Consider the following 27,206-nt stretch of genomic DNA (forward strand, 5'->3'; position numbering starts at 1 on the left):
AAACTGCCAAGATAATGACAGTCATAAGAGTATGGAGAACATTTTCACATATAAGAAGTAAATAGTTTGACCTTATTGACTCACTTATAATTGGTCTTTAATGTTTGCCTTATATTTCTCCTGGATCATATATGTTGGATTTTCCATTAAGTTCTGCTGTTTTTTGTCACAAATACCTGAAAGTCTTTCAATTCATTAAATATCCATTTTTCATTCATAATTATACTTAACTTTGCTGGGTAAGTTACCCTTGGTTGTAACCCCAGCTCTTCTTCTGCTCTATGAAATACAGTGTTCCAAGACCTGTGGTCCTTGAATGTAGAAGCTCCTAGGTCTTATGTAAACCTTATCGAAGTTATGTAATATTTAAATTGCTTTTTCTCTTGTTGCTTGTAATATTTTCTACTTTATCTAGGAGCTTTGAAACTTGACCATGATATTCCTATAAGTTTTCCTCCTGGGATCTCTTTCAAGTGGTGATCAGTGGATTTTTTCTATTTCTGCTTTATCTTCTTATTCTAGAACTTCAGGGCAACTTTCCTCAATAATTTATCATAGTATTGTATCAAGATTCTTTTTTAAATCCATTTTCAGATAGTCCTACAATTCTTACATTGTCTCTCCTCAGTCTGTTCTCCAGATCAGCCATTTTTCTGATGAGATGTTTTACATTCTCTTCTGTTTTTTTCATTCTTTGGGATTTTTTTAAATCATTTCTTGGGATCTTATGTCATTAGCTTCACTTTCACCAATTCTAGTTTTGAAGAAATTATTTTCTCAAGTTTTTGATTCTATATTTCCAGTTGGTTGACTTTCTTTTCATAATTTTCTTGATTTTCTTATTTTTTTTCTAATTTTCCTTCAAATTCTCTTATTTGATTTTTTAAGGGGTTCACAATTTTTCTTTAATTAAACATACATATATCATTCATCTCGTTCAGGGAGAAAAGTTAGTGCCCTGAACTTCAGAGCAAATACAAACAGAAATTACAAATAGAGAAAATAACACAAATCAACAGACAGGCTTCTCTGTGACCACAGCAATATATACATAGTTACCGGAGGGAGAAGCACCAACATCCGGGTTTTCAAAGCTGGGGGTCTCCTTAACAGCTACCCAGAGTCTTGTCTGGCCAAATCACAGGAACAGTCTTCCAATGAGTGAGCCCCCCAAGCAAAATGCTAACCTTGGAGTATATATACACTTCTTCAGGGTCAGCCTACAGAGGGTATCACAACTATGTGACTCAAACTCATATGACTTAGACTTTCTTGTGACTTAAGCAGGTTATCAAAGACTCTTGATTCAAACAAAGGCAAGGCTCAATCAAAGGCACTTGATTGCCTTAGTGCTGAGAAGCACTCCAAAAGAAAAAACAGTGAAAAGTCCCACTTTGTAGCAGTCAGTCAACAGTTAACACACATTAATTAAGTTCTTACTGCGTGCCAAGCATTGTGCTAAGAAGTTGGGATACAAGAAAGGCAAAATCATAGTCCCTGTCCTCAAAGGCTTCACATTTTTTTAACATTTAGATTTTTTTATTTTTAGTTTACAACACTTAGTTTTACATGTTCTTGACTTTCAAATTTTCTTCCCTTCCCTCCCCTCCCCACCCAAGACTGCATGCAGTCTGATATAGATTCTACATAGACCTTCACATTAAACTTATTTACACAATAGTCAAGTTGCAAAGAATTGTGACCCATGGAATGAATCATGAGAAAGAAGAAAAAAAAACAAAAAAAAAGAGGAAAAAAAAAAGAGAGCAAATAGTTTGCCTCAATCTGCATTCAGACTCCACAGTTCTTTCTCTGCATGGAACTAGCTTTTTTCCATCATAAGTCCTTTGGAGCTGTCTTTGAGCCATGTATTGCTGAGGAGAGCCAAGTCTATCGAAGTTAGTCATCACAGAATCAATATGTCTGTGGGTGTGCATAGCGTTCTCCTGGTTCTGCTCCTCTCACTCAGCATCTGTTCATGTAGGTCTTTCCGGGTTATTATGAAGTCTGTATCTTCCCCATTTCTTATAGCACAATAGTATTCCATTACATTCATATACCACAGCTTCTTCAGCTATTCCCCAATTGATGGGCATCGCCTTGATTTCCAATTTTTTGCCACCACAAAAAGAGCAGCTATAAATATTTTTGTACATACAGGTCCCTTTCCCACTTGTGTGATCTCTTTGGGATATAGCCCTAGGAGTGGTATTGCTGGGTCAAAGGGCTGTTATTTGATTTTGAAAGGTCCTTTTTAAGTTCTTCCAAGAACTCTTTTGGGGATTATGTCCATTTGACATTTCTCACTGAAAAAAGGAGTTTTTTTTAGCTCCATTATCTTACTCTGAATATGAACCCAGATTCTCTCTCTCCCCATAGTACCTATATATGGTTGAGTTCTTTCTCCTTTGCTTACTCATATTTATTTCTATTTTATTTTTAGCAGCTAATTATTATAATCAGGTTCTGGTCCCTAGGTGTAGGGAGTGATATCCTAGGCCTCACATTCTTCTGTTCTTTACTGAGCTCTGTCTGTGGACCCAACCTTGAACACCTCTCTTCAACCTTAATCCTTGGCGAGAGCCCCCAACCATGCTGTTCAACCAAATGTTCTTGCTCCTTGTGGTCCCTCACATGGCTGCAACCTTCAGCTGTCCTCTCTGCCCTGGAGGTGGACCTAGTGACTCCACTCTCCTGCAAGGTTCCACAGAGAGCAGGGTCTCTGCTCCTCAGCTACTGCACTAGCTCCTTCCCCACAGCAGCAACCCGAGGACTATGTCTGGTCACCATAGCTTGCTTGGCATCCCTCAACAATGGAAGGTACTTTAATCTTTTCCTACTTAGCTATCTGACCCCACACTATCTGTGAAGTGAAAGTTCCTGAGGCTGAAGCTGCCTCCCAACCCCAGTGGCTCCTAGGGCTTATTGCATCCATCCATCATATAGTTATCCAGGTGATATTGCTATTAATTATTGAGGCATCTAGGTGGCACGAGGGGTAAAATGCTCGGCCTGGAACCAGGAAGACTCATTTTTGTGAGTTCAGATCCAGCTTCAGTCACTTACTAGCTGTGTGATGCTGGGCAAGTGACTTTTAACTTCGTTTGCCTTAGTTTCCTCATCTGTGAAATGAACTGGAGAAGGATATAGCAAACCATTCCAGTATCTTTGCCAAGGAAACCCCAAATGTGGTCATAAAGAGTCAGACGCAAATGAGATGACTCAACAAGACAAAAACTAATTCTAGTTTGGGAATGAAATTTAGATTATGGCTGTTCCCTTTACCTGTGTCTTCATACGAACCATGACTAAACATGTAGAAATGGAAAGAGCAATGAAGGAGCTACATGGGACTGTGCAGATATTATCTTCCAGGCAACAAACTTTAAATATAATTGGTCATCCAAGAGTAAAAACTATGTCAACAATCCATATTATTTGATCAATTCTCTCACAAAGGTATTATGAAAATGTTTGCTGAAATCAAGATATATGATACATATTACACTTCACAAATCCACTAATCAGATAATGCTATTTTTTAAAAGAAGAGAGGTTATTTGAACATGATTCATCTCTAGTGAATGCTTACTGTTGCTCAGTGATGAGCATGAACCATCTATGTACCAGTTCAAGGGATTATATATTAACTTACAATGAGTACATGATTCAATGTGTAGTCTAGTCATGACATGATAGATTCTAGCATTCAACTTGGAATCTACAGTGTCCAAAGTTTAATGGCGTCAGGTGGCAAGTTAGAAAAATATGTTTTGGGATAAGTCCTTTGATGACAATAACTTCATTTTTCAAGCTCAGTAAAGGTCCAACACCATATAAAGTGATCAGTGTACTGAAATGTACCTTTTGAACTGAATGTGAGATGTTACACAGTTACTCGTGGCTTCATATTTGGTGTTCAGGCATACAGGTTCTGAATACGAATAGGTAAGCTAGCATTTGAAGCATTGCTATAACAGAGTTTGTATTTATTCAACATCTCTACATTAAGGTAATGTCTGAGTGTTTTTGAATAAGGCATATGCTAAATTCAATGAGAAAATTACTGGGCCATCAGACTAAGTACAACATTTAAAGATGGTGAACAAACATATATGTTAATTATAATGTTGGTCTCCTCAAAACATACACAAATCATGTAGTTTTGCATTAAAAACGATTCTCATCACCAATAAGATGTAAAAATTTTAGTGTGACAATCAATCATGTCCTGATAACTAATAGTAGAAGTAGCAACATATCCAGGTGTCTTTGGGAAGGAGGCTGAAGACACTCTTATGGAAGCAAAAATTATAGAATTAAAGACCTTTTACTGCAAGTAACAATTGTCTTACATGTCTCCTAAAGAGGGATACATTTGAAGGTTTGGGGGAAATTAAATGTTTTCTGTTACAGTAAATGTATCCTAAATCCACAATCTTTCTCCTAACAAAAGTAGGATGATAGTGAGAATTTGTAGTTTTTAATTGACTTATAAGGTCCTTTTGCAGTAATTGGCGTGTTTAAGAATACAAAGCAATCTAATGGACCCTAAGATCCATGCAATTCCTTCTTATTCAGTTTGGGAGAATTTATTTGGAGAAATATTATTAGTACAGTCACAATTGCACCACTCCCTCAGTTAGGAAAATTCCAGAAGAAATTGCCTAACATTACATTTATATCTGTCTCTGGTTAACTTGCCTTCTTTTTGCTTGATGCAAAAATCTTGTTTGTCAAATTCAGTGAGTGGCAAACATGGTGTAAATCAATTGTGGAGCGGTAAGGAAATTTTGAACTGAGTATGAAATTTAACTTTTTTTGGGGGGGGGGGTGTCACACCTTTTAATAGAAAATACAAAGATCTGACACAAAACAGCCAGAGTAGAAAACGAGGGGGGCAGGGTGGGGACAGGAGAGATGACAGCTACTTCGCAGCTACTTCCTTCTGCTTGGGAAGTGACCTGTACATGGCACCACCACTGCATGATCTCGCTCACAGGGCTCCAAGGTGCGCTGTTCCTGTGGCTTCATATTTTCCTGCTGCATTTTCTTGACTTCAGAGGCAAACACGGCTTCAGGAGGCTGTGGAGTCTATGCAGTTGGCCTTAACGGAGATCACAAAGTGTCCCCCGTTGCGCAGGAAGTTGTGCGCATTGAGAGCCACGATTCGGGACTGGTCTGGCTGGGCCACATCAGCGACAACCACATCCACCATCCCAATGAGCGTTCGGTGTTTGTGGGGGTGTCGGGCATCCGCAATGACAGCAATGATGTTTGTCCTCTTCCTGGCCACATTGATGAGGTCTCGGCCAGATCGATGAGAAAACTCGACAGCACAGACCAGACCCTCACAGCGCCCACGACGTCAGAGACGTGCGAGACGGCGGTGCCCGACGCTGCTCCCAAGTACGGCACTTTGGCCCCAGGTCGGATGTGGATCTGGTCCACTCCACCCGGGACGGCCGCGGCCAGCTTCGATCGGAAGGGCGTCCAAGCCGGTACTCCAACTGCGCCTCACCATCCTCTACAGTGATGCTCTTCTCACCATCCACCGACTCCCCGGGCACCAAGTTCTCTGGGACCAGAGCATCTTCTTTTCCTCGACAAATAAACACTCCCTCATGTCGCTGTGGCTCCACAGTGACCTTCTTTCCGCCTTGGAAACCTCCTCCACCGCCCCGGCCTCGGCCCCGGTGACTGGAACCCTCCTCGGCCCCCTCGGTCCCCACCTCTTCCGCGCCCTCCGAACCCACCCCGGCCCCGCCCTCGGAGGCTGAACCCTGGCTTCTTGGCTCGCGGCTCGCTCTCCGGAAGAAGCGGAAGCAGTGGCGGGGTCTTCCCGTACGGTGGCCGCCAGCGGACACGCGGCTCCCACGCTTCAGCCCGGCTACAGCCTGCAAGTGACGCAAGGGGGATTCTGAAATTTAACTCTTGCCTAGCTAGGCATGGCTTCCTTAATGAATTAGTTTAATAGTTTGTGTTTAGGCATATCGCCTCTGAACATGATTGTGTAAGCTCACATTTTCAGAATAACGCTGATGGCATGTTCAATATCTCAGATCTTTACTACAGAATTTTAAAAAATGTCTTAATAAGCAAAAATCCATGTTCAACTTTCAATGAGAAAACCGCTGGATTGGCTAACTCTACAACATTTAAACATCGCAAATTCATTTGCAAATTACTCACATTCTTGGTTTCCTCAACATACACACACGCACACACACACATACACACATGCATATGCTATTCAATTTGTTTTCTTTTTGCATGCAAATATCATTCCCACTAAAAGTAATATATAACAATTTTAGCCTGGCAATCTACCATAAAAGAAGAACCAAGAAGTAGGAAAATAGTCTAGTGCCATTTGGTCAGAAGAGGGAAGGCACATATTATTAAACAGATAAAACAAAAGAATCAGACATTTCTTCCTTCAGCAAGCAGTTGTCTTTTAGTTGGCTCAGAGGAATAGATAAACACAAAAGTTTGGGGAAAATAAAATGCCTTTGGTAACAATGTATTTTGAAATCCACAGCCTTTCTCCTAACAAAGGATTACATGGTGAGAATGGGTACTTTTACATGACTAATTTTTACATGACTAAAATAACTAGCCTATTTTGGTGTCTATGGAAGTGATTCCTTTCTCTTTAGTTCTAGGGAATTTGTTGAAGACAACTGTGATATGTTCAGTTTCAGTCATAAGGAGTCTCCATTCTGTAAAAAATCTTAATATTTACAAGTACATAGCCTAACATTACATTTATATTTGTCTGTAGTTACATCCTGGCCTCTTTTTGGTTGAGGAAAAATTGAGCTTTCTGAAAATGTTTGTGTATATTATAGGGTCTCTGATAACTTACAGATGATCTCTTGAGGCACAGACAAATTTTCTAGGCTGTTGAAAGTTTTCCTGTCTAGCTTCATTTAATTTCATTCAATGACTTCAAAGATACCTCACACTTAGTCCAAGGTCTTTGATTAATTGAGATATGGTCTCACCTAATTAAAGTATCAAATCCACAATGGAGTTGATTGGTTTCAACTCCACATTTACACATTAATCAAAACCATATTCTTAGATCTCAGGTTTTCCCATGTTTCTTTTACATCCAGATCACATTTGGGCCATTTGATCCCATCCTGAGTGACAAGGCTCAGTTTCCTTCTCTTTACCAGATGGCCCCCAGGGACTCTTCCCTACATAAAGGTCTGGTCAGAATGATGACTCACTTTGAGTGGACCTGGGTGGGTCTGGTGACAGTAGATGATCTGAGGGGTGAGGAATTCCTTCAGGAACTGACATGGGAGATGGCAATCAATGGTGTCTGTGTGTCCTTCACAGAGAAGCTTCCTGTTAGTGAGAGAAGACACAGTGAATCACAGGTGACATTCATGCCTAGAATCATGGCATCAACAACCAGAGTGATTTTCATTCATGGTGACACAGATTCATTAATGATCTTGAGATATTCACAAATTCCTATTTTCCCAAGTTTCAAGGTGTGGGTCACCACCTCTCACTGGGACATTACCATGAGACCCCAATATTCTGATGGTTGTGATTTCCACGGGGCTCTTACATTTTCACACCTAACAAGTGATGTTCCAGGTTTTAAGCCCTTTCTCAGGACTGTGAACCCTGTTAAACACTCAGAGGATACTGTACTGAAAGAATTCTGGCACTCAACATTCAGATGTGTAGATGAACTTGAACAGCTGGAGCAAGAGAAATGTTCACCAAATGCCTCCTTGGAGACTTTGCCTTTGATTTACTTTGACATGACCATGTCTGACTTGAGTTACACCATCTACAATGGTGTATATGCTGTGGCCTGGACCCTTCATGATATCTTCCTGATGAAATCAGAAGAAAGATCAGTGGTAGGGCGAGAAAGCTTGGTTCCTTATCCGTGGCAGGTAATGATACTTTATAATTTTGTGTTTTCCATCGTCAAGCAATGGCAACCTGACCGGCAAGCATATGAGCTGACCTCATCCTAAAGTATATTTGAGCTGGGAATCAGTCAACACATATTCATTAAGTGCCTACTATATGACAGGTACTATGTTAAAGGCTGGAGATACAAAGACAAGTAAAAGACAGTCTTTCATCTCAAGTAGTTTAGTTAAATGGAGGATGTAGCATGCAAACAAATGTTTACAAACAAGATGTATGAAATATAAATTTGAAATAATTATCAGAGGTAAGGCATTGAAATTGTGAATGTATAAGATCCTATATAAGATCAGGCTTTAGCTGAGACTTGAAAAAAGCCAGGAAATTTAGGACTCCCAGATGAGGAGGGAGAAGATTTCAGGCATGAAAGATAACCAGAATTCCTGAAGCCAACAGATGGAGGGTTTAGTTTGAAGAATAGCAAGGAAGCCGGTGTTACCGGCTCCAGAAATATTTTTTCAGAAATGTAGGACACAGATTATGGGGGACTTTGAATTAAAAAACTGAAGGTTGAAGTAAAAAAAAAACTGGAGGTTATTGTCACTGGAATTTATCAGTGATAAAGTGAAACGAGATTTTAGAAAATCATTTTGACAGTTGGGTGGAGAAAGAACTGTGATGAGGAAGGACTTGTGGTAGGCATATCAACCATGTTACTTTTGTAATAGTCCAGGCTTGAAGTGATTATGGCATGAACCAGGGTGGTTGCAATTTCGTAGAAGAGAAGATGGCAAATATAAGAGATGGTATGAATATAAAATCAACAGAATTTGGTAATAGATTGGACATGGGTGAATGAGAGAGAATGGGGAGTCAAGGATGATACCTATGTTGGGAACCTGAGTGACTTGGACCACAGAAGTACCCTCAAGGGTAAGAGGAAAGTTAACAAGAAGGGAGATTTTGGAGAAAAGAAGATAATGAATTCAGTTCCAAACATGTGGAATCTAAGATACCCACTTTTTTGGATGAATTTTTATTGATATTTTCTGTTTTTTACATTGTTATAGTATCCCACAGTTACTTTCCAAACTCCTCCCCCAAATCCATCTCATATGACAAATAGTACTTCTTAGAGAGGAAATGTGCTTCGATCTGCATTCTGAGGCTATCTCTTTTCTCTCTGGAAGTGGATAACCTTTTTTCATCGTAAATCCCTTGGAACTGTGGTGGCTGATTGCATTGCTCAGAGTTGTTAAGTCTTTTGCAGTTGATTATCTTTACACTGTTGCTACTATTGTGTACATTGTACTCTCAATTCTTCTCACTTCACTTTGCATCAGTTCATATAAGCCATCCCAGATTTGTCTGAAGCCATCCCCTTCATCATTTCTTGTAGGACAATAGCATTTCTTCATGTTCTTATACCCTAACTTCTTTAGTCATTTCCCTATAGATGGAAACCTTCTCAGATTCGAATTCTTTGCCACTAGAAAGGGAGCTCCTATAAATTATTTTTACATGAATCCTTTTCCTTTTTCTTTTATCTGTTTGCCTAGATAGATAGTATAAAACTGTGTACACCCTGTGGCACAGAAATTTATTACTATCTATTTTTGTGTCTACATGTAATGATTAGCTGATTTTGTTTTATTCAGAGTTAGTCTACGAAGGACTGGACCATAAAATGAAAGTAAATCCCATAGGGGAACTGAGACTAATGACTAATTCACTCCATCATGCATGCTGTACATGTGATACATTGGTGATGCAAGAAATAGAAAATATCAACAAAATCATTTCATAAAATGAAAAGAGAAACCAGTATAAAAAGAAAATTTACGTTAAAAAAAGCCATTATGGCAGCTCTTTTTTGGTGGCAAAGAATTGGAAATTGAGGGGATGATCATTAATTGGAGAGTGGCTAAAAATTGTGCTTTATAATTGTGATTAAGTACTTTCATGGTATAGGAAATAACAAAGGAGTGGTTTCGGAAGATAACATAGCAAGATCTATATGAATTGATACAAAGTAGAGTGAGAAGAAACAGGACTTCATTGTGCACAGTAACAGCAGTGTTGCAATGGTAATCAACTGTGAAAGGCTTAGCTACTCTGATTAATATAATGATCCAAGACAATTCCAAAAGACTCCTGATAAAAACAAACAAACAAAAAACAAAAAAACCCCTACAATCTACCTCTTGAGAGAGAACTGATGAGATTTGAGTGAAAATTGAAGCGTAATTTTCTTGGTATTTGTGTGTGTGTGTGTGCGTGCGATATGGCTGATGTGTAGATATGTTTCTCATTATTTCATATGAATAATTGATGTCATTTTGCTTGCCTTCTCAGTGGATAGAGGGAAAATACGAGGGCAAGAATTTGTAACTAAAAATTTAAAAAGAATGTTAAAACTTATTTACAAATGAGATATAGGCCATTTAAATCATCCCATGAGCTCCTGGACTAGAGTCAAGGATGATTTCTTAAATCTATGCAAGATAATTTGATGTCCTAATATCTTTTTCAATTATAAAAAGCAGTCATTGCATCCCCCACAGAACATGTCTAAAGGTAATCATGAGATAGCAACTTCTCAGGTGGATTCTATGTGAATAGCATCGTGGAATATGAAAACAAAACAACGATGAAAGGAAAGACAATTTAGAAGCAGACAATTAAAATAACAGTAATATTAATAGCATCCTCACAGAAAAGGAGTGTTGTCCAGGATAGTATATAATGAGGAATTTATATACCTGAAGATAGCTCTGGTAGCTATAATGACCTCCCAGGAAGCCAGAAATGTTACTTAACTGAGATCTGGAGATGCCATTATGTCCAGTGATTGAGCCCACTTCTAGTTAACAATGGTGAGCAGTAGACAGCCCAACTATGGAATTGTGTTCACTGTAGCCATGTCCCCCACTTTGGCCAAAACCACCATGGTAATCCTGGCTTTCAGGCTCACAACACCAGGGAGCAGAGGTAAAATGTGGGTACAATCCAGAAGGCCAAACTCTTTTGTCATTATCTGTTCTGGGATTCAAGTGATTCTCTGTGGCGTCTGGTTGGGAATATCTCCCTCTTTCCTTGACAGAGATACACACTCTGAGCTAAGCCAGATCATCATTGGGTGCAGTGAGGGTTCTATTATGGCATTTTTTCTGTGAACATTCTCTGTTATACTGAACTTTCAGCTTCCTAGGAGTATTACTCTTTTCAGCAGCATGTATCTCATTCTTCATTCACATCTACCTCAAAACTCCCATGAGTGTCCCACTAAATCTTTGATCCTACTTTTCATTGTGTTCTTTGGAATGCCTGCAGCATAATAAACAATCTTCCTTACATCATAAACCTCCTTCCTTATTTCCTATTTCATTTTGTAACACTCAGTGAGACCTACTTCTCTCCAGATGAGACTCCTTTTTAATCAGACATTCCAGTACTGGCTACACTTTCTGTCATAACCACCCCCCACCAAGCATTTATTTGCTGAGGTGGGGGTTTCGAAATATTTTTGCACCCTCCTTGCTCCTTTTAGGTTCTCTGTCAATATCCATAATATAACAACTCTCTCTCTCTCTCTCTCTCTCTCTCTCTCTTTCTCTCTCTTTCTCTCTCTCAATCTCTCTCTCTCTCCCCACAATCAGGCATCTAGATTTTCCTGGCTATTATACAACATTATTCCCACCTTTGACATTTCTTCTCCTTAAAAGAATCTAGTGCCTACCTCACAATTTTTCTCTGCACCTCAATTCCCGCTCTTATTCTATTTGTTTTCAATATAACCACGGAGGTTCCTTACAATGTCATAGCTTCCCAGTTCCTCAATTCAAATGATTTCTTTCTCAACACCAATCTTTCAAAGGACACAGACATTGTTCTTGGTTTTACTGACATCCAGAGGTTGTTTTTATTCTTTCATCCCTTCCTCCCTCTTTCTTTTCCTTCTTTCCCTCCTTCCCTTCCTCCTTCCTTCCTTCCTTCCTTTCTTCCTTCCTTCCTTCCTCCTTTCCTTCCTTTCTTCCTCCTTTATTTCCTTTCCTGGGGGTTCTCTACCCAAGGGAATTTAAATTTTGATCACTGAAACTTCTCAAGATATCATGGGGTTTCCTGACTAGATTTCTTTCTTAAGCACCATGTCTTAAACCCAGATCACTCTGGATCTCATTGATTGGCCAACAGTTGGTCCCATGCCAAGCCCCATTTGGTAATTATTTGGGCCCTGATTGGTTCAGAGTGAATGTAAATAATGATTATTCCTGACTGATTTTTTTGACTTGGCAAAAGAAGCCGATCTTTGCCCCCTTTCCTACCTGGTCTTTATCACAGAGTGAGCATTGCCTCAGTCAAACTGAGACCTGTTAAATAACTTATCTTGAAAAGGCCAGGTCTCCCACTACATCCAAGGCCATCTCCAGTCATCCTGAGCTATATCTGGCCACTGGACTCAGATGGTTCAGGAAGAGAAAGTAAGGCTGGTGACTTTGCACAGCTGTCCCTTACTTAAATCCAATTCTCTTGCATGTCATGGAATCACATGCCCATCATGGTCCTCTTCAAGAGCAAAGGAGGAACAACAACAAAAATATGAACAAAAACTGACATCCACATGTGTTGCACTCATATTCATGAACTGCAATTCCTTTGTCTGAATTTAATCATTTTTTAGCAAATTGATTAATTGTATTTTAAAATCTTATTTTTACTTTCACTTCCAAATTCCTTTCCTCCTTATACCCCTCCTCCAACCACTGACAAGGCAAGAAATATGGTACCCATTATATATATGAAGTCATGAAAAATGTATTTTCCATTAGCTATGGGCAAAACAAAAATAAAATACCCTTCAATCTGTATTCTTAATCCATCTCTTCTCTCTTTGGAAGTGGATATCCTTTCTTCATAATAAGTCCTTGGGAAATGTGGTCGATTATTGCATTGATCTGAGGTGCTACGTCTTTCACACTTGATTATCTTTGAAATTTTGCTCCTACTGGGTACATTGTATCCCCATTCTTATCATTTCACTTTCATCAGTTCATAAAGCTTTCCCAGATTTTTGTGACTCCATTCCCTTCATCATTTCTTATAGCATAATAGTATTCCTTCATATTCCTATACCATAACTTCTTTAGCCATTTCCCAATAGATGGACATCCTCTTAGTTTCCAATTCTTTGCCACTGGCAAAGGTGCTGCTATAAATATTTTTACATGAGCTCTTTTTCTTTTCTTTTATCTGTTTGGATAGATATATAGTAATAATTTTTGAGCCAAAGGGTGTACATAATTTTATAGCCCTTTGGTGAAAGTTTCAAATTGTTCTCCAGAATAATTGAGATCCATGTAATAATAAGTTGATTTTTTTATATTCAGAGCTACTATATAAAGGACTGGACCATAAAAGGGAGGTAAGTTTCATGGGGGAACTGAGACTAATGGCTAATTTACAACTCCATCTTGCACTGCTGTGCATGGGATACTATGGGGATGTAAGAAATAGAAAACATCAACAAAACTATTTTATAAACAAAAAAGAAAAAGCGAAACAAATACAAAAAGAAAACTGTGTAGAGATCAGATGAGTTATATCCCCTTTCAGTTATCCTGTGTGCTCCGGAATCACTGTCAAGGATTCTTTCCTAAATCAATATAAGATGATTTCATGTCCCAATCCCTTATTAAATTATAAAAAGCAGTCATTTTGTCACCCACAGAACACTAAATATAAATGGGTAATAATGAGATAGCAACTTGTCCTCAAATGGATTCTATGTGAATATCGTCATGGAATATGAGAGCAAAATAACAGTAAAAAGAAAGACAATTGAAAAGCAAACAATTAAAATAACAATAATATTAATAGCATCCTCCAAATTCAACTCAATGTTCATTTCCTGGGTGAGAGGTGGGAACAACAAAGAAAAGCAGGATCGTCCAGGATGGTGTATAGTGAGGAATTTCTCCAAATGAAGACAGCTCTGGTAACTCTAATGACCTCCCAGTAAGTCAGTAATGGCACTTAATTGGAATCTGAAGATGCCAGCATGTCTAGTGATTGAGCCCACTGCTGGCTAACCATGGTGAGTGCTAGGTACTAGTGCACAGGAGAGGTGAAGTCTGGGGGTAGATGTGGGTGTCTAAAGGTATAACCTAAGGGAAGACCCATCTCTTTTGGGTAGAGCCAAGAAGGGCCTTTCTCTAGCTGTAGGGTCCCTGTGATTTGCTGACAGAAGAAGGTTGGATTTGAGTCAAACAGTTCTGCAACAACTTGTTTTCTTGTGTTTGTTCATTTTATCAAAGACTTTCACAACTTGGTTCCAGTCTTCCTTTCCAACTTTATTACACACTGCTGCCCTCTCATTGTGGTGAAGCCAAGATCAACCTTCTTGCCATTTTTCCTATTGGGCACTCCATCTCCTAACCTAGTATCTTCACACTGAATGCCCCTGTGCCAGGAGTGGCCTCCATCCTCACATCTCATAAGATGAATGTGTACATTAACATTTCCAGTGGTGGGAACAGAGGATTGGGTACAGAGCAAAGCTGTGTGGAAAATACTTAACTTCTTGGGAAAGAAAAAACTAATGACCTAGAACTTTGTAGGTGACTGTGAGAGAGGAGTTGGACCAGGAAGAAAATTAGGAGCAAACATTTATACTGTGTAAATGGTAGTTACTATTGTTGATATTATCATTAAGTCTATCACTCCCCAAGTTCCCAATGGAACTAACTACTTGAGATCCCTGGGATACAACTACAAAGGTTAATGGTCCTGTGTGAGTTCATACACCTCAAATGATTGAGTGCTAGTTCCAACCGATTTGTTTAGTAGTCAGCCAGGGGATGCAAGCAGCTCAAAGCAATGACTTTTTTTTCAAGGCACATAGCTGGGGAACAAAAATTAAAAAGGATTGTCCCCTGTGACATTTAAAAGAGACATAAATTCTGAGTGAGTAGGTTTTTTTTAATAATGACAGCATTTTTAATAAAAAAATCAGTGGCACTCTCATATGCCAAAGACAAGCATGGTTATGAACTCATGGCTTACATGCCTTTAGAAAGGTCAGTGTTTCAGAGGGTGGCAATCAACACTGATTGGTTAACAATTAATGAAAGAATGACTATTATAATTAGGGGCTGAACCTATTCTCATGGACTTTGATTATATCATTTACTTCTAAGTTGCACAGCTTTGAGCAAACTATTCAAAGAATTTACCCCCACTCAAATTTGAGTAGAGCACAATGGCTTCCCCATCTGGGATCTGAACAAGATTGTTAAGGAAGTTAGTCCAATCTCGTTATCAGAAATGTCTTTCAGAGACTGAACTTTAAAATGAGGACTATAGAAAAAAGGGGGAAGTCTGGATCTCCCCAAATCATTGGTAATTGACAATGATTTATGAGATCCATAAATCTGGAGGAGACTGTCCTACAAATATTCCCAGCATCAGTGGGAAGAAGTGGCACAGCCATGTAGGACACTAGGAGAGAGATACATAAGTAGTGAACATATGGGCAAAATAACCCATTCCTGAGGCACTGCACACTCTCAGGGCCTTTTCTCTTCATTGCATGCCAATCCCCTTTGGCACATTCTGCCAGGCAATCAAATAGCACTTATTAAATGATATTAATTTGAAAACTTGAGCACAGTGCCTGGGACACAGTAGGCACTTAATAAAAGTTTATTGATTGATTCATTTTCTCCTCTCATGTCAGTCAACAAAAATTTGTTAACACTGACTACGTGCCAGGCAACATGTTAAGATCTGAGAATATAAAGCAAGGGAAAAGATAACCCTTTATTTCAAGAATGTCATAGCCTAAATGGAGAAGTGATATATAAATTGTCATGTACAAACTATCAAGGGAAGGCACTGGAATAAAGAGATAGAATTAAGATTATTAATATAAAGATAGAATGAAGAGAGCTTCTTGTAGAATGTGGGGTTTAGCTGGAACTTGACGAAAGCCAGAAGGAAGAGATGAAGAAGTTGCCTTCCTCACATGTAGGGGTTGTTCTGTCCTGAGCCACGCACAGCTTTTGTCCTGTGAACAGATGGCAGCTTGAAAGGATGGAGTGCTGTCTTGTACCAAGAGATGAATGATATATGAACCCATTGCACTTGCCTGCAGAGGCCTGAACAACAAAAGTTGGCACTTCAGGATTTTAATAGGACTGCCACTAAGATATTTAATGACTCTGTGTATATATCTAGTTGCAAGTGTGGACTGACACCAACTTCGTAATTTAAGTGAGACAAAGTTTACCAAAATTGGTTTGGGAGCAAGAGACCAAGAATCCAACCTGGCCATTCCTGACAAAGTGAGTCCTGGGCAATGATCCGAGGAACTTAATACTACCTCTCACTTTCACTAAAGAATTTAGTTCATTGAGAAGGTCTTCATCTTCTCTCAGATTTCCAGGGGTTTCACTGTGGGGTTAGAAGAGTCTTTTTCTATTTATATGGGCTCAAGCTCCCATTCTGCTCTTTTCCCCCTACTGGAAAAGTTCTAATGAACCAATTAACACAATTAGTTTTAATAAAGTGACATTTACCGAGATGATGTAGCATATACAGAGGTTGCAAATATTTCAATATCTAGGGACTCCTCCCCTCTACAATCCCATACAATGGGGAGAAAGAGCTCCAATCGAAACCACTTTATACATTGTATTCAAGGAACTAACTTCAGTTCGAAATGATGTATGGTTTACAAGAATAAGGTGGAGGGGGGTCCCATAGCTAGCAGGTGACATTGTGGGACTAGTTTTGTGCAGACACTGTGTATATGAAGAGTATGGTGATCTCAGGTGGGGATCAGCCCAGCTGGCTGTGTCTGTGGTTGCTCTTACTCCTGTGGTGACTCGTGTGACATCTCAGCTAGGTGGGACCATGATATCGCACAACTTCACCCCCTCCCCCAAACAACAGTATCCCAATGGGACCAAGATTAGGACCTGGAGGTGGTTAAAAAAGCACAGGATCTAGAGCACCGGCTGTGGAGTCAAGAGGACTTGAGTTTAAATCAGGCCTCAAACACTTGACACATTTACTAGTTGTGTGACCTTGGGCACATCACTTAACCCCAATTGCCTTCCCTTCCCTGCTCCCACTGCTCCTGCCTTTCTGCTGTTTGGTGTGTTTGAGAAGCAGTCTCTTCAGTTCTAATTTTCTTTCTATAAATATGTCAAACACTTATTATTGAATGTCAACCTTTTCCCTGTGAGTTTCAGCTCAAATCTGAAGGCTGGATCCCTGTGGGTTTCCTCTTGAGCTCCATTGTTCTTTGGAAGACTTTATTCCATTCCCACTTCCTTTTTCTAGGTGGTGAAGAAGCCTCCCATTATTTGAATTTTCTTTCCTTTGTATTTGAATATATTTGTTCCTAAGGGTTCACAGAACTTGTTTCTGAATTTAATTGTTAAATTTATCACTATGTATCTTGGAATTTTCAGCCTTGTTTTTTTTTCTGGAAGAAATACAAGAAAGTTCAGTTGGAGGTTAATTTTCTATATTTAGAAATTCTGGGAAATTCTCATGTATCATTTCTGTCATTGTAGTGTTAAGATATTTTTGTTCTGCAATGTTCTTTTGTAACATTAGTCTGTCTCTCTGCATCCTCTCTTCAAGATCATTATGTTTTATTTACATAACAAACATGTATTCTATATATGATATTGTTTTTGCTTCTTTTTTTCTAGGTCGTCCTTCACTTCTGTGTATTTGTATTCCTAACCTATTGTTTGTTCTTTTGATTTTTTTTGGTGAAGCTTGCCATTGCAGATCCCAGTTTTTCTATTCTGCTCATTGTTTTTGATATGTAGGCCATAAATTACACATTCATAAGTTCTCATTTCTCTCTTAAACCCCTATTGAACAGTATGTTGTGGTGTTCTTCATTCCACAGGTTCCTCTGTCTCAACTATTTGAACATTTCCCTTTATTTTACTATATTTATTAATATATATCTGACCTTATTTACTGAACCTGGAGGCCAAATTTCTGCTTTTACAGTTTTTTCCTGATGATTTATCTCTTTATCTTACAGGTATTTGAATTTTCTTCTTCTAAATATATATATGCATACATATATATCTACATCTACATCTATATATATGTATATATATGAAATATTTTCGGGAACTCCCTTATTTTCTTTATCATCCACTTCATGACTCTCTCCCAATTTTATTGTGGTTTCTTTGCAGTCTGGATAGCAAAGCACATCAGACATCTTTCACACTGAGAAATTCATGCTTCAGAAGTATATGTCTCTGCCCTAAATGACTTCCACCGGGGGAGTCAGAACTGGCACCAGCTGGGTGCTCTCTTATTTCTCTCAGTCTTGGAGGAGTGCCACAAGCCCCCTACATGCACAATACCTTGTCTTGTTTACCTTCCCTATTTGCTCTATTCCTCAGTTCTCAATTGGCTGGCACCAGGAATTCAAAAATTGTTTTCCTCAGCGTTACCAGTTCAGATTTTTGCGGCACTAGTGCTTCCATGTTGTAGGCCCAGGCAGGTTTTTTTATTTTCCTGAAGAGCTTTGGCCTAGTTAGCTATTGAGGCCCAAGCAAACTTCTATAGCCTGGAGCCAGGGTCTCCATGGAACTAGAGGGAAGGGGACTGGGGTTTAAGGGTGGGTTTTTATGGAAGCCTGCATGTTGCCCTGTTGTTCTAATGTTGCTTCTATACTGGTAGTATGGGAGAGATGTTGAGTGACTCAGGTCATTGGGATTCAATTCCTGTTTTTTTAGTTTCTTTTGGATTCTAGATGTCCTAGACCTTGTGGTTAACTGAAGATGTTTTATTTTTGTTGATTTTTTCTGTTTCAGAGAAGTTTGAGTAGTCATGGGGATTGGAGAAAATACCTCATTCACAATCTTGTTGCTCAGATTACCCAGAGAAGATATCCAGTTCCAAACGTCCAATAGGCAATTGGAGTTGGAAGTCTGGTGGTCAGCAGAGAGCTTAGGCCTACTTAAGTAGTCTTTGAATCATCCACATAGAGCTCATATGTTGAATCCCTGGGAGCTGAGGAGGTCATCAAATGAAATAGTATAGCGGAGAGAAGAGAGCCCAGGATAGAACCCTGTCAGATGCTCAAGATTGGTGAGCATGAGTTGGATGAAGATTATTCAAAATAAACAGAAAATTTATGGTCAGAAAGGTAGAAGAAAAACCAGGAAAAAGTAGTACCATGGAAACCTAGAGAGAACAAGTGAGTATCATGGAGAAGATGTTGATTGGCAGTGTCAAAGGCTATAGAGGTCAAGAAATGGAGGACATCAAGCACTATTGAAGCCAAAAAATATGAGCACAAGAGTCTCTTCTGTCAGATCATCAACAAAATTTCATTATTGCATTGAACAAAGGCTTCTAAGGGATCTGGAGTAGGGATCACCATTTCTCAGACTATTTCTTTAATGAAGGTCTGTTTGTTTATGGTGGAATTATGATCTTATCCAACCATTTTGCAGAACAATCTGGAATTATGCCCAAAGAGATATTAACCTGCCTATATCCTTTGACCCAGCAATACCCCTACTTGGTCTATTTCTAAAGATGATTAGGGGAGAAAGGAAAAGAGCCTTCATGTTCTAAAATGTTCATATCACCCCTCTTTGTGGTAGCAAAGAATTGGAAATTGCAGGGATGCCCATCAATTGGGGAATGGCTGAACAAGCTGTGGTATATGATTGTGATGGAATACTATTGTGCTATCAGAAATGATGAACTCTCAAAAAAATGGAAAGACTTGCATGAAATAATGAAGAGTGCAATGAGCAGAACCAAGAGGACATTGTATGCAGTAACAGAAATGTTACTTTCAGAATAATTTTAATTGAATCAGTCATTCTGACTATTATAAATACCCAAATTAATTTTAAAGTACATAAGAAAAAAATTGTTATCTACATCCATACCAAAAAACCCTGACAAATAGATGAATATATACAATCATTTTACATATATGTATGTATGCACATATGTATGTATATCCATATATTTGTTTATGTGTATTTGTATATATACACATATATGCACACATATACACACCACATGTGTGCATATGTATATATGCATTTAATACATATATCTACTTGTGTCTAATGGTAGTTAATAGTAATGAAATGGTAGCAGTAGTGAGGGAAAATAAGGAAAATTTCATGATAACTATTATATATTTAAATAGAATAACATGTTTTATACAATAGATTTGCTGGTTCACATGCAATCATCTATTTTACTGTACTATTTTATGGGAATGCTTATTTTATTCCCTAAAAATTATAATAATAAAGCAGCAAAGAGTTCCTGTGGCTAGGAGTCCGCTCCTTCCATCAAACCAAATCTCTCTTTACCTTCTGTCCTTTGTTCCTAACTATGTGCTCTGGAGTCAGACAGAAATCCAATTCTTCTTCCACATGAAGGCCCATAAAGTACATGAAAAGACAGTCATCCTAGCTACTCTAAGCCTTCTTTTCTTAAAATGATCATTCCCAGCTGTATCAGAAATCATTCTTGTATATCAAGGTTTAAATAGGCCTCCCAATGATGGTTGTCCTTACCTGGACAATCTCTAGCTTGGCATTCCTTTATGAAACATTATGAATAAGAATAATTATTATGGCCAGAATTTGTGGAGAATGTCAAGAAGTGCAAAGCAAAGCATTATTTGATTTCATTCTCATAAAAACCATGGGAGTAATTTGCTATCATTATCCCAATGTTATAGATGAGGTATGTGAGGGCTGAGAAACAAAGCAAACATTTCTCAGGGTGACAAAGCTAGTTAGTGTTTGAGACAGGACATCAAGGTAGGGCTTCCCGATTTGATACTAAGCACTTTGTCAGCTACATCACACTACATCTGACTGAAAGCACTGACTTAGACTGGTCCAAGTGGGGCAGAATGAAATAAGACTATTCCCTACCATATTCTGGAAACCAGCTATGGGATCTAGTCATAAAATCTCTTATTCCAAGAAATTCCCAAAATAAAATGTAACATTAGCAGCTGGAGCCAATTGAATCTAGAGACCCAATGATGAGCAATGCCTGCAAAAATATCACAGAAATGAACAAGCAGAAAGTATTTGCTCCAACACCAGCAATATTATATGCCTATATCTGAGAAGAATGACATTTAAGTCAGGCTTTTATATAGATAATTCAAGAAAATGTAAAGAATTTTTATTGGAATTATTCCAGGTAATTTAGAAGAAACCAACATTGGTTTTGAAGTCTCCACATAGTATCATAATATACCATTTGAATTGGTCTTTGGATAGATATAACACAGTTCTTACTATGGAGGGTCGAAGATGACTTTGGAGAATGACCAAAATACTGTTAATGTCTTCCCCTCCTCCACATTCTCCCAGTGACTGAAATTCTAGACTTAGTGTCAGTTAGTGAGCCTACCAAGTGTCTTTTTTCTAAAGAACAGATACATCCAGCTATCATAAGTGACACCTGCAGTATGATGGATTCAAAGCAGGGGTTTGTACTGAGAGAAGGGAAGTGGCTTGCTAATACGAGGCAGCACCATGAGAAGGACAGTGTGAGCAGGCTGCAGTCAGAAGTCAGGTAAGACCAGGTGGCCAAGTACAGAAAACCAGTGAAGGCTGGGCCCTTTTTTGTGAAAAGTCACAGGTGTGATGAGTGAGTAATAGGGCAGTATATTGATCAGGCCTTTCCAGAGGTAATAACAGTGATAATTTGATTGCAGTTTTCATAGCAAAATATGTCAAACAGAGGAGAGGTAGGGCTTCCAAGGCAGCAGGAAAGAATAGTGCCGGCGTGAACAGCATGCAAGTGCTCTAAGTATTAACCCACTTTTCCTAAGGATTAAAGTGACAGATAACAAATTGTAGTACCACAGCTATTTCAGGAGGAAATTCTTTGTAGCAGTTATTCTTATTATGACTTTGAAATAAGTAGCCTTTTGTAAGTTAACTGATGTTAATTGGTTAGAGGAAAAGGGATCCTAATCACTGGTGATTAATTTTTGGTAAAGCTTGATACAATGGGGGAGAAGCTTAAAATAAAGGCAGTGGAGAGAGAAACCAAGAACCCCTCAGCAACATTCCTGAAAAGTTGAGGGGAAGATGTAGCCTTCTTCAGGAACCTGACACATATACAAGCATGGAAGCTGGAGAAAGTTTATAGGGACGATATATGTTTTGATTTATCTGCTTCTTTTCTCTCCAATTGGGATAAAAGATCATTGACAACAGGGACATAGTTTATCTTCCTTTGCCTCTTCATGTCTTCTCATAGTGCCCAGCATATAATATTTATTTAATAAAATCTTGTTGACTATGTACTGACTTCCAAACAATTCTCAGGTCTTCTTTCTAGGAGTTTACTGACCCAAGGAACTAGGGAGTAATTGGAATTTGTCTTTTCTTAAAGCTCCACTCCTTCCTAAAGAATATCCAGTTTAACAACACTGCTGGTGACCAGATTTTTATGGATGAGAATAGAAACCCTGAGGCTCAATATAACATTCTGAACTATGTAACCTTTGATCTGGATGCTGAAGCCCTGGTGAAAGTTGGACAGTTTATCCCCAAGGCTGAACATGGCCAGGATTTCACCATTAATGAGGAGGCCATAGTGTGGGGCTGGAAATATTATGAGGTGAGAGAAAATGGTGATATCAATCTGATTATCTAATCATGAGAACAAAATTTATCCTGCTTAGCTCACTCCACATCCTTCTTTATGGGTGGAAAATCCTCTCTGAACACTGATTTCTTTTCCCTTTGCATCAAACTTCTGGGTGAAAAAAGTCAAATAAACAGTCCATCAGGTGATTTTAAACTTGGGATCATTAGCTCCACTAGTGATAGAGCTGAAATAGATTTTGAAACTCATCTTGTTCAGTCATGTTATTTAAAGAAATAAGAAACTGAGACATACAAAGGTAGTGATTGGACCAATGTCCTCCGATCCCAAGGCCAGTGTTTTTGTCAAATATCTGGCATTTCTGTGAATGATGACACCCAACCATTCATCTCAATTCAGGGACAGTTATATTCAGTCATCCAAGGACTATACCTTTAAGGAACTGAATAGTGAGATTGTCATCTAATTTCTGAAACTTATTGCATTTCTGAAGCCAAGTTTTTTCTCTATAGGATCGCAGAATTACCCTTTTCCATTAAAATGAATGCTGAAATTATTCTTGTCTTTGAGTTATCTGTCTGCATCCTGAAGGCAGATTGATTAAATATATTTGTCAATCACTTATTTTCCTTCAGTCACTTACATTATACCCATTAAAATGACATAGTTGACACTAAGAATTACAAAATACTAGATAAGTAAGGACTCTGAGATAGCATTTTGGTCAAATTCCTCTTTTTACAAATGATTAATGTTCATGAAATTTAAAAGGTTCAGCCCGTTTTCCACAGCTACTGACAGAAAAAGGACTAGCACCTAGGACTGTTTTCAGTGCAATCCAGTGTTCCATCTAGCCACATTCCATTGATGCATGAACAATTCTCATGTTTCTCCTGCAGAATAAGTTTTCTTTGTGCCAAATCAATATCGTTCACCCCATGATCATGATACACCATCCTCTGTCCTGTTAATTTCCAGAACCATCATGCATTTTACTCCTTTGTCCCTAGATTCCCTGTGCCACATGCAGTGAAAGCTGTTATCCTGGATTCAGACAAACCCCACTGGAAGGACAACCCATCTGCTGTTTCAGCTGTTCTCTGTGCCCTGAGGGGGAGATCTCCAATCAGATGAGTAAGTGTCTGCAGGTAGTTTTCCTCCTGTAACCATCAGACAAATAAATAGGTGTTTTCCTGTAGGGCTGTATATAACTCCATCACTGCCTGAAACATAGGGTACACAAGAGCAAGGTGAGTTAGGGAAAAGTTCTGAGTTAAGGACAAGTGACTTCAATAAATGGCTAGAATATGGTGTCCAATATATTATATATAAAATAAAATAAAAATAGCTATCTTGCCCTATCTCTTTGCAGAACATATTCGTATGATCTTGCTATAGTTTCAAGTGCAATGGGATAGTTAGCTGCAGTGTGGAAAAGTATGTACTATACAAAATTTTTGTGATCATTTAGAGCTGAGTTTATGTACATCTTTTATTCATTATTCACTATAAGACTTTAAACTAATGTAGGTTCTAAAGTATTATTCCCAGAGGAAATGCACACCCGTTCTGCATGTTCTGTTATCCCTATCTCTTGCCCTATCTTAAAGCACAGTTTCCCAATCTTCTTTGGCCTATCACCCCCTTTAAAATAAATTACTCAGGAGACTGGAACTTCTAGGAACCAATACAGCGGAATAAGAAGTAAGTCACTCTCATTCTCCCTTATTGATGTCTGAATGCCCAGAGAATACTGCCCAGGAAAAAAAAAAAACATGGAACAGCTGAGTCAGCAGAAAGATGAGGCACAGCAGTCTTGTAGCTTGGGAAGCTTGGGGGATTAACAGGAAAGGTCCTTTTTGCTCTGGGAGCAGTACAGGATGTGAGGCACCTCAGCAAGTTAGCAGCAAGCCACACTTCACAAACCAGAGGGAGATTCTGAGCCCCAGGGAGGTGGAACAGGCAAGCTCCAACACCAGGACCCCCTGAGTGCCTTGGCATAGGCAGAGGAACTGGTAGACTCCAGATCAGAAAACCACCACATGCACCAGTGGGCAGGAATCTTCCAGCAGCCAAACTACCCCATGCTTCAGCACAATGCCAGGCAGGCAGGTGTCCTTCAGCAGCCAAACCTCCTGGTGCTTCAGCACAACTCCAAGAAGTATAATTTAAGAGAGGCAAGAATTCTCTGGCAGCCAAGCCTGTCAGTGCTTCAAAGCAGCCTGGGGGAGTAGGTATCTTTCATGGGCCATACCCCACCCAACAGGACAGCTTCAGTGTTGCTGACCCCAGCTCAGCAGCAGGTAAGCTGCCAGACCCCAAATGCCTCCAGCTGCCAGTAGCAGAGGCCCCAGCACACAAAACAAGTGATTGGGTCCTCGGACCCCAGCACAAATATCTTGGGTCACTGTCCCCTCTGCTCCAGCAGGAGAGCTCAATTTTAAAATCCAGAAAATAAGCAAACACCATGAGCAAAAAGCAGAAACAGAAAATGACCACGGTTTGTCACTATGGGGCAGAGTCAAGGCACAAATTCAGAAGAGTACAACATTCTCAGTATACTCACATCCAATCCTCAAAGGGGAACATGAACTGGTCTCAACCCCAAAAAGCCTTCTTGGGAAGCTCAAGAAGGATTTTGAAAGTCAAATAAGAGAGGTAGAAGAAAAATTGGAAAAGAAATGAGACATATGCAAGAGGGAATCAATAGCTTTGAAAAGGAAGGACAAAAATTGACTATAGAAAACAATTCCTTAAAAAGGTAGAATTGGCCAAATGGAAAAGGGAGCACAAAAACACACAGAAGGGAACTCCATAAAAATAAAATGAACCAAATGGAAAAGGAGGTACAAAATCGAATTGAAGAAAACATTTTGTTAAAAATTAGAATTGGGCAAGTGGAAGCAACTCTTTGAGACATCAAAAAAATCGGTCAAACAAAATCAAAACAATAATAGAAAAGAAAATATAAAATGCCTCATTGGAAAAACAACTTACCTGGAAAATAGATCCAGGAGAGGTAGTTTTAAAATTATTGGTCTACCTGAAAAACATGATGAGAAAAAGAGCCTGGGCAGCATCTTTCAAGAAATCATCAAGGAAAAGTGCCCTGATATCCTAGACCAAAGGGTAAAATAGTCATTGAAAAAGTCCACCAATCACATCCTGAAAGAGATCCCAAATTGAAAATACCAGGCAATATGGTAGCCAACTTCCAAAATTATCAGGTCAGAGAGAAAATATTGCAAGCAGCCAGAAAAGAATACATTTTAAATATTGTGGAACCATGGTGAGGATTATGCAGGACATTGAAGCTTCTACATTACAAAATCTGAGGGTTTGGAAAATCTGAGGAATGGAAAATTTGGTCTTCATACACAAGGCTCAAGAGGCATAAAAAGATAAACAGGGAAGAAAAACAACAACAGCATGTTATTATAAAGAACAAACATTTGCATGGTAAGATCATACTTGTAACTCTTGAGAATTGTATCTTTATTATGACGTTTAGATGGGTATACATAGATGGAGGGTGTGGGTTTAAGTTGACTTGATGTGATGATAAAAATATTTGATTAAGTAGTGAAAAGGGATTATACTGGGAGAAGAGGAAAGGAGGCAGAAAATGGTAAATTACATCACACAAAGAGGCAAAAAGACCTATTACAGTAGAAGAAAAGAGGAGAGGGAGATGAGCATTGTCTGAGCCTTACTTTCATCAGATTTGGTGCAAAGAGGGAATAACATAATCAGTCAGGTATAGAAATCTAACTTATCCTATAGAAAGTAGGAAGGAAAAGGGGAAAGAAAAGGGAGGGGTAGATAGAATGGAGGAAAGAAGTGACAAGGGGAAAAGGGAAGAAAAGGTAGAAGGGAGTGCAGATTGAGGGATGTGGTGGTCAAAAGCAAAACTCCAGTGAGGGGGGAAAGGCAGAAAGGAGAGAGAAACACATGAACAGGGGAAAAATAGGATGGAGAGAGACACACAGATAGTAATCATAATTTTGAATGTGAATGGGATGAACTCTCCATAAAATGGAAACAGATAGAAGAGTGGATTAAAAATCAAAATCCTACACTATACAGTTTACAAGTAACATATTTGAAGCAGAGGGATACACACAGAGTAAAGGTAAAAGGCTAGAACAGAATATATTATGCTTCAGCTGAAGTAAAAAAAATCAGGATTAGCAATCCTGATCTCAGACAAAGCAAAAGCAAAAATAGATCTAATTGAAAGAAATGAGAAAGGAAACTGCATCCTGTTAAAAGGTACCACAGACAATAAAGTGATATCATTGCTAAATATATATGCACCAAATGGTATAACATCCAGATTCTTGTAGGAGAAGTTAAGGGTATTACAGGAAGAAATAGAAAATGAAACTACACTAGCAGGGGAACTCAACTTTCTCCTCTCAAAAATAGGTAAATCTATCCACAAAATAAAGCAAGAAAGAAATTAAAGAGATGAGCGTAATTTTAGGAAAGTTAGATATGGTTGACCTCTGGAGAAAATTGAATGGGAATAGAAAGGAATATATCTTTTTCTTAGTGGTACATGGCAGGTACACAAAACTTGACCATGTATTAGGTCATAAAAATCTCGCAATCCAATGCAGAAAGGCAGAAATGTTAAATGC

The 27,206-nt window shown here is 38.8% G+C and overlaps 1 protein-coding gene and 1 pseudogene across 1 annotated transcript in view; one reads left to right on the forward strand and one right to left on the reverse strand.

Moving 5' to 3' along the window:
- Positions 1-4,832: 4,832 nt before the first annotated feature.
- Positions 4,833-7,311, reverse strand: LOC118845703 (annotated as a pseudogene).
- Positions 7,312-7,793: 482 nt separating this feature from the next.
- LOC118845789 (vomeronasal type-2 receptor 26-like) overlaps positions 7,794-27,206 on the forward strand; it is a 28,825-nt gene continuing 9,412 nt past the window's right edge. Inside the window, exons 1-3 of the mRNA XM_036753854.1 lie at positions 7,794-7,925; positions 22,366-22,575; positions 23,574-23,697. Coding sequence (XP_036609749.1) covers positions 7,794-7,925; positions 22,366-22,575; positions 23,574-23,697 — 466 coding nt within the window. The remainder of the gene's footprint in view (positions 7,926-22,365; positions 22,576-23,573; positions 23,698-27,206) is intronic.

Source organism: Trichosurus vulpecula, chromosome 1 (assembly GCF_011100635.1).
Source record: "Trichosurus vulpecula isolate mTriVul1 chromosome 1, mTriVul1.pri, whole genome shotgun sequence".
Lineage (NCBI taxonomy): Eukaryota > Metazoa > Chordata > Mammalia > Diprotodontia > Phalangeridae > Trichosurus > Trichosurus vulpecula.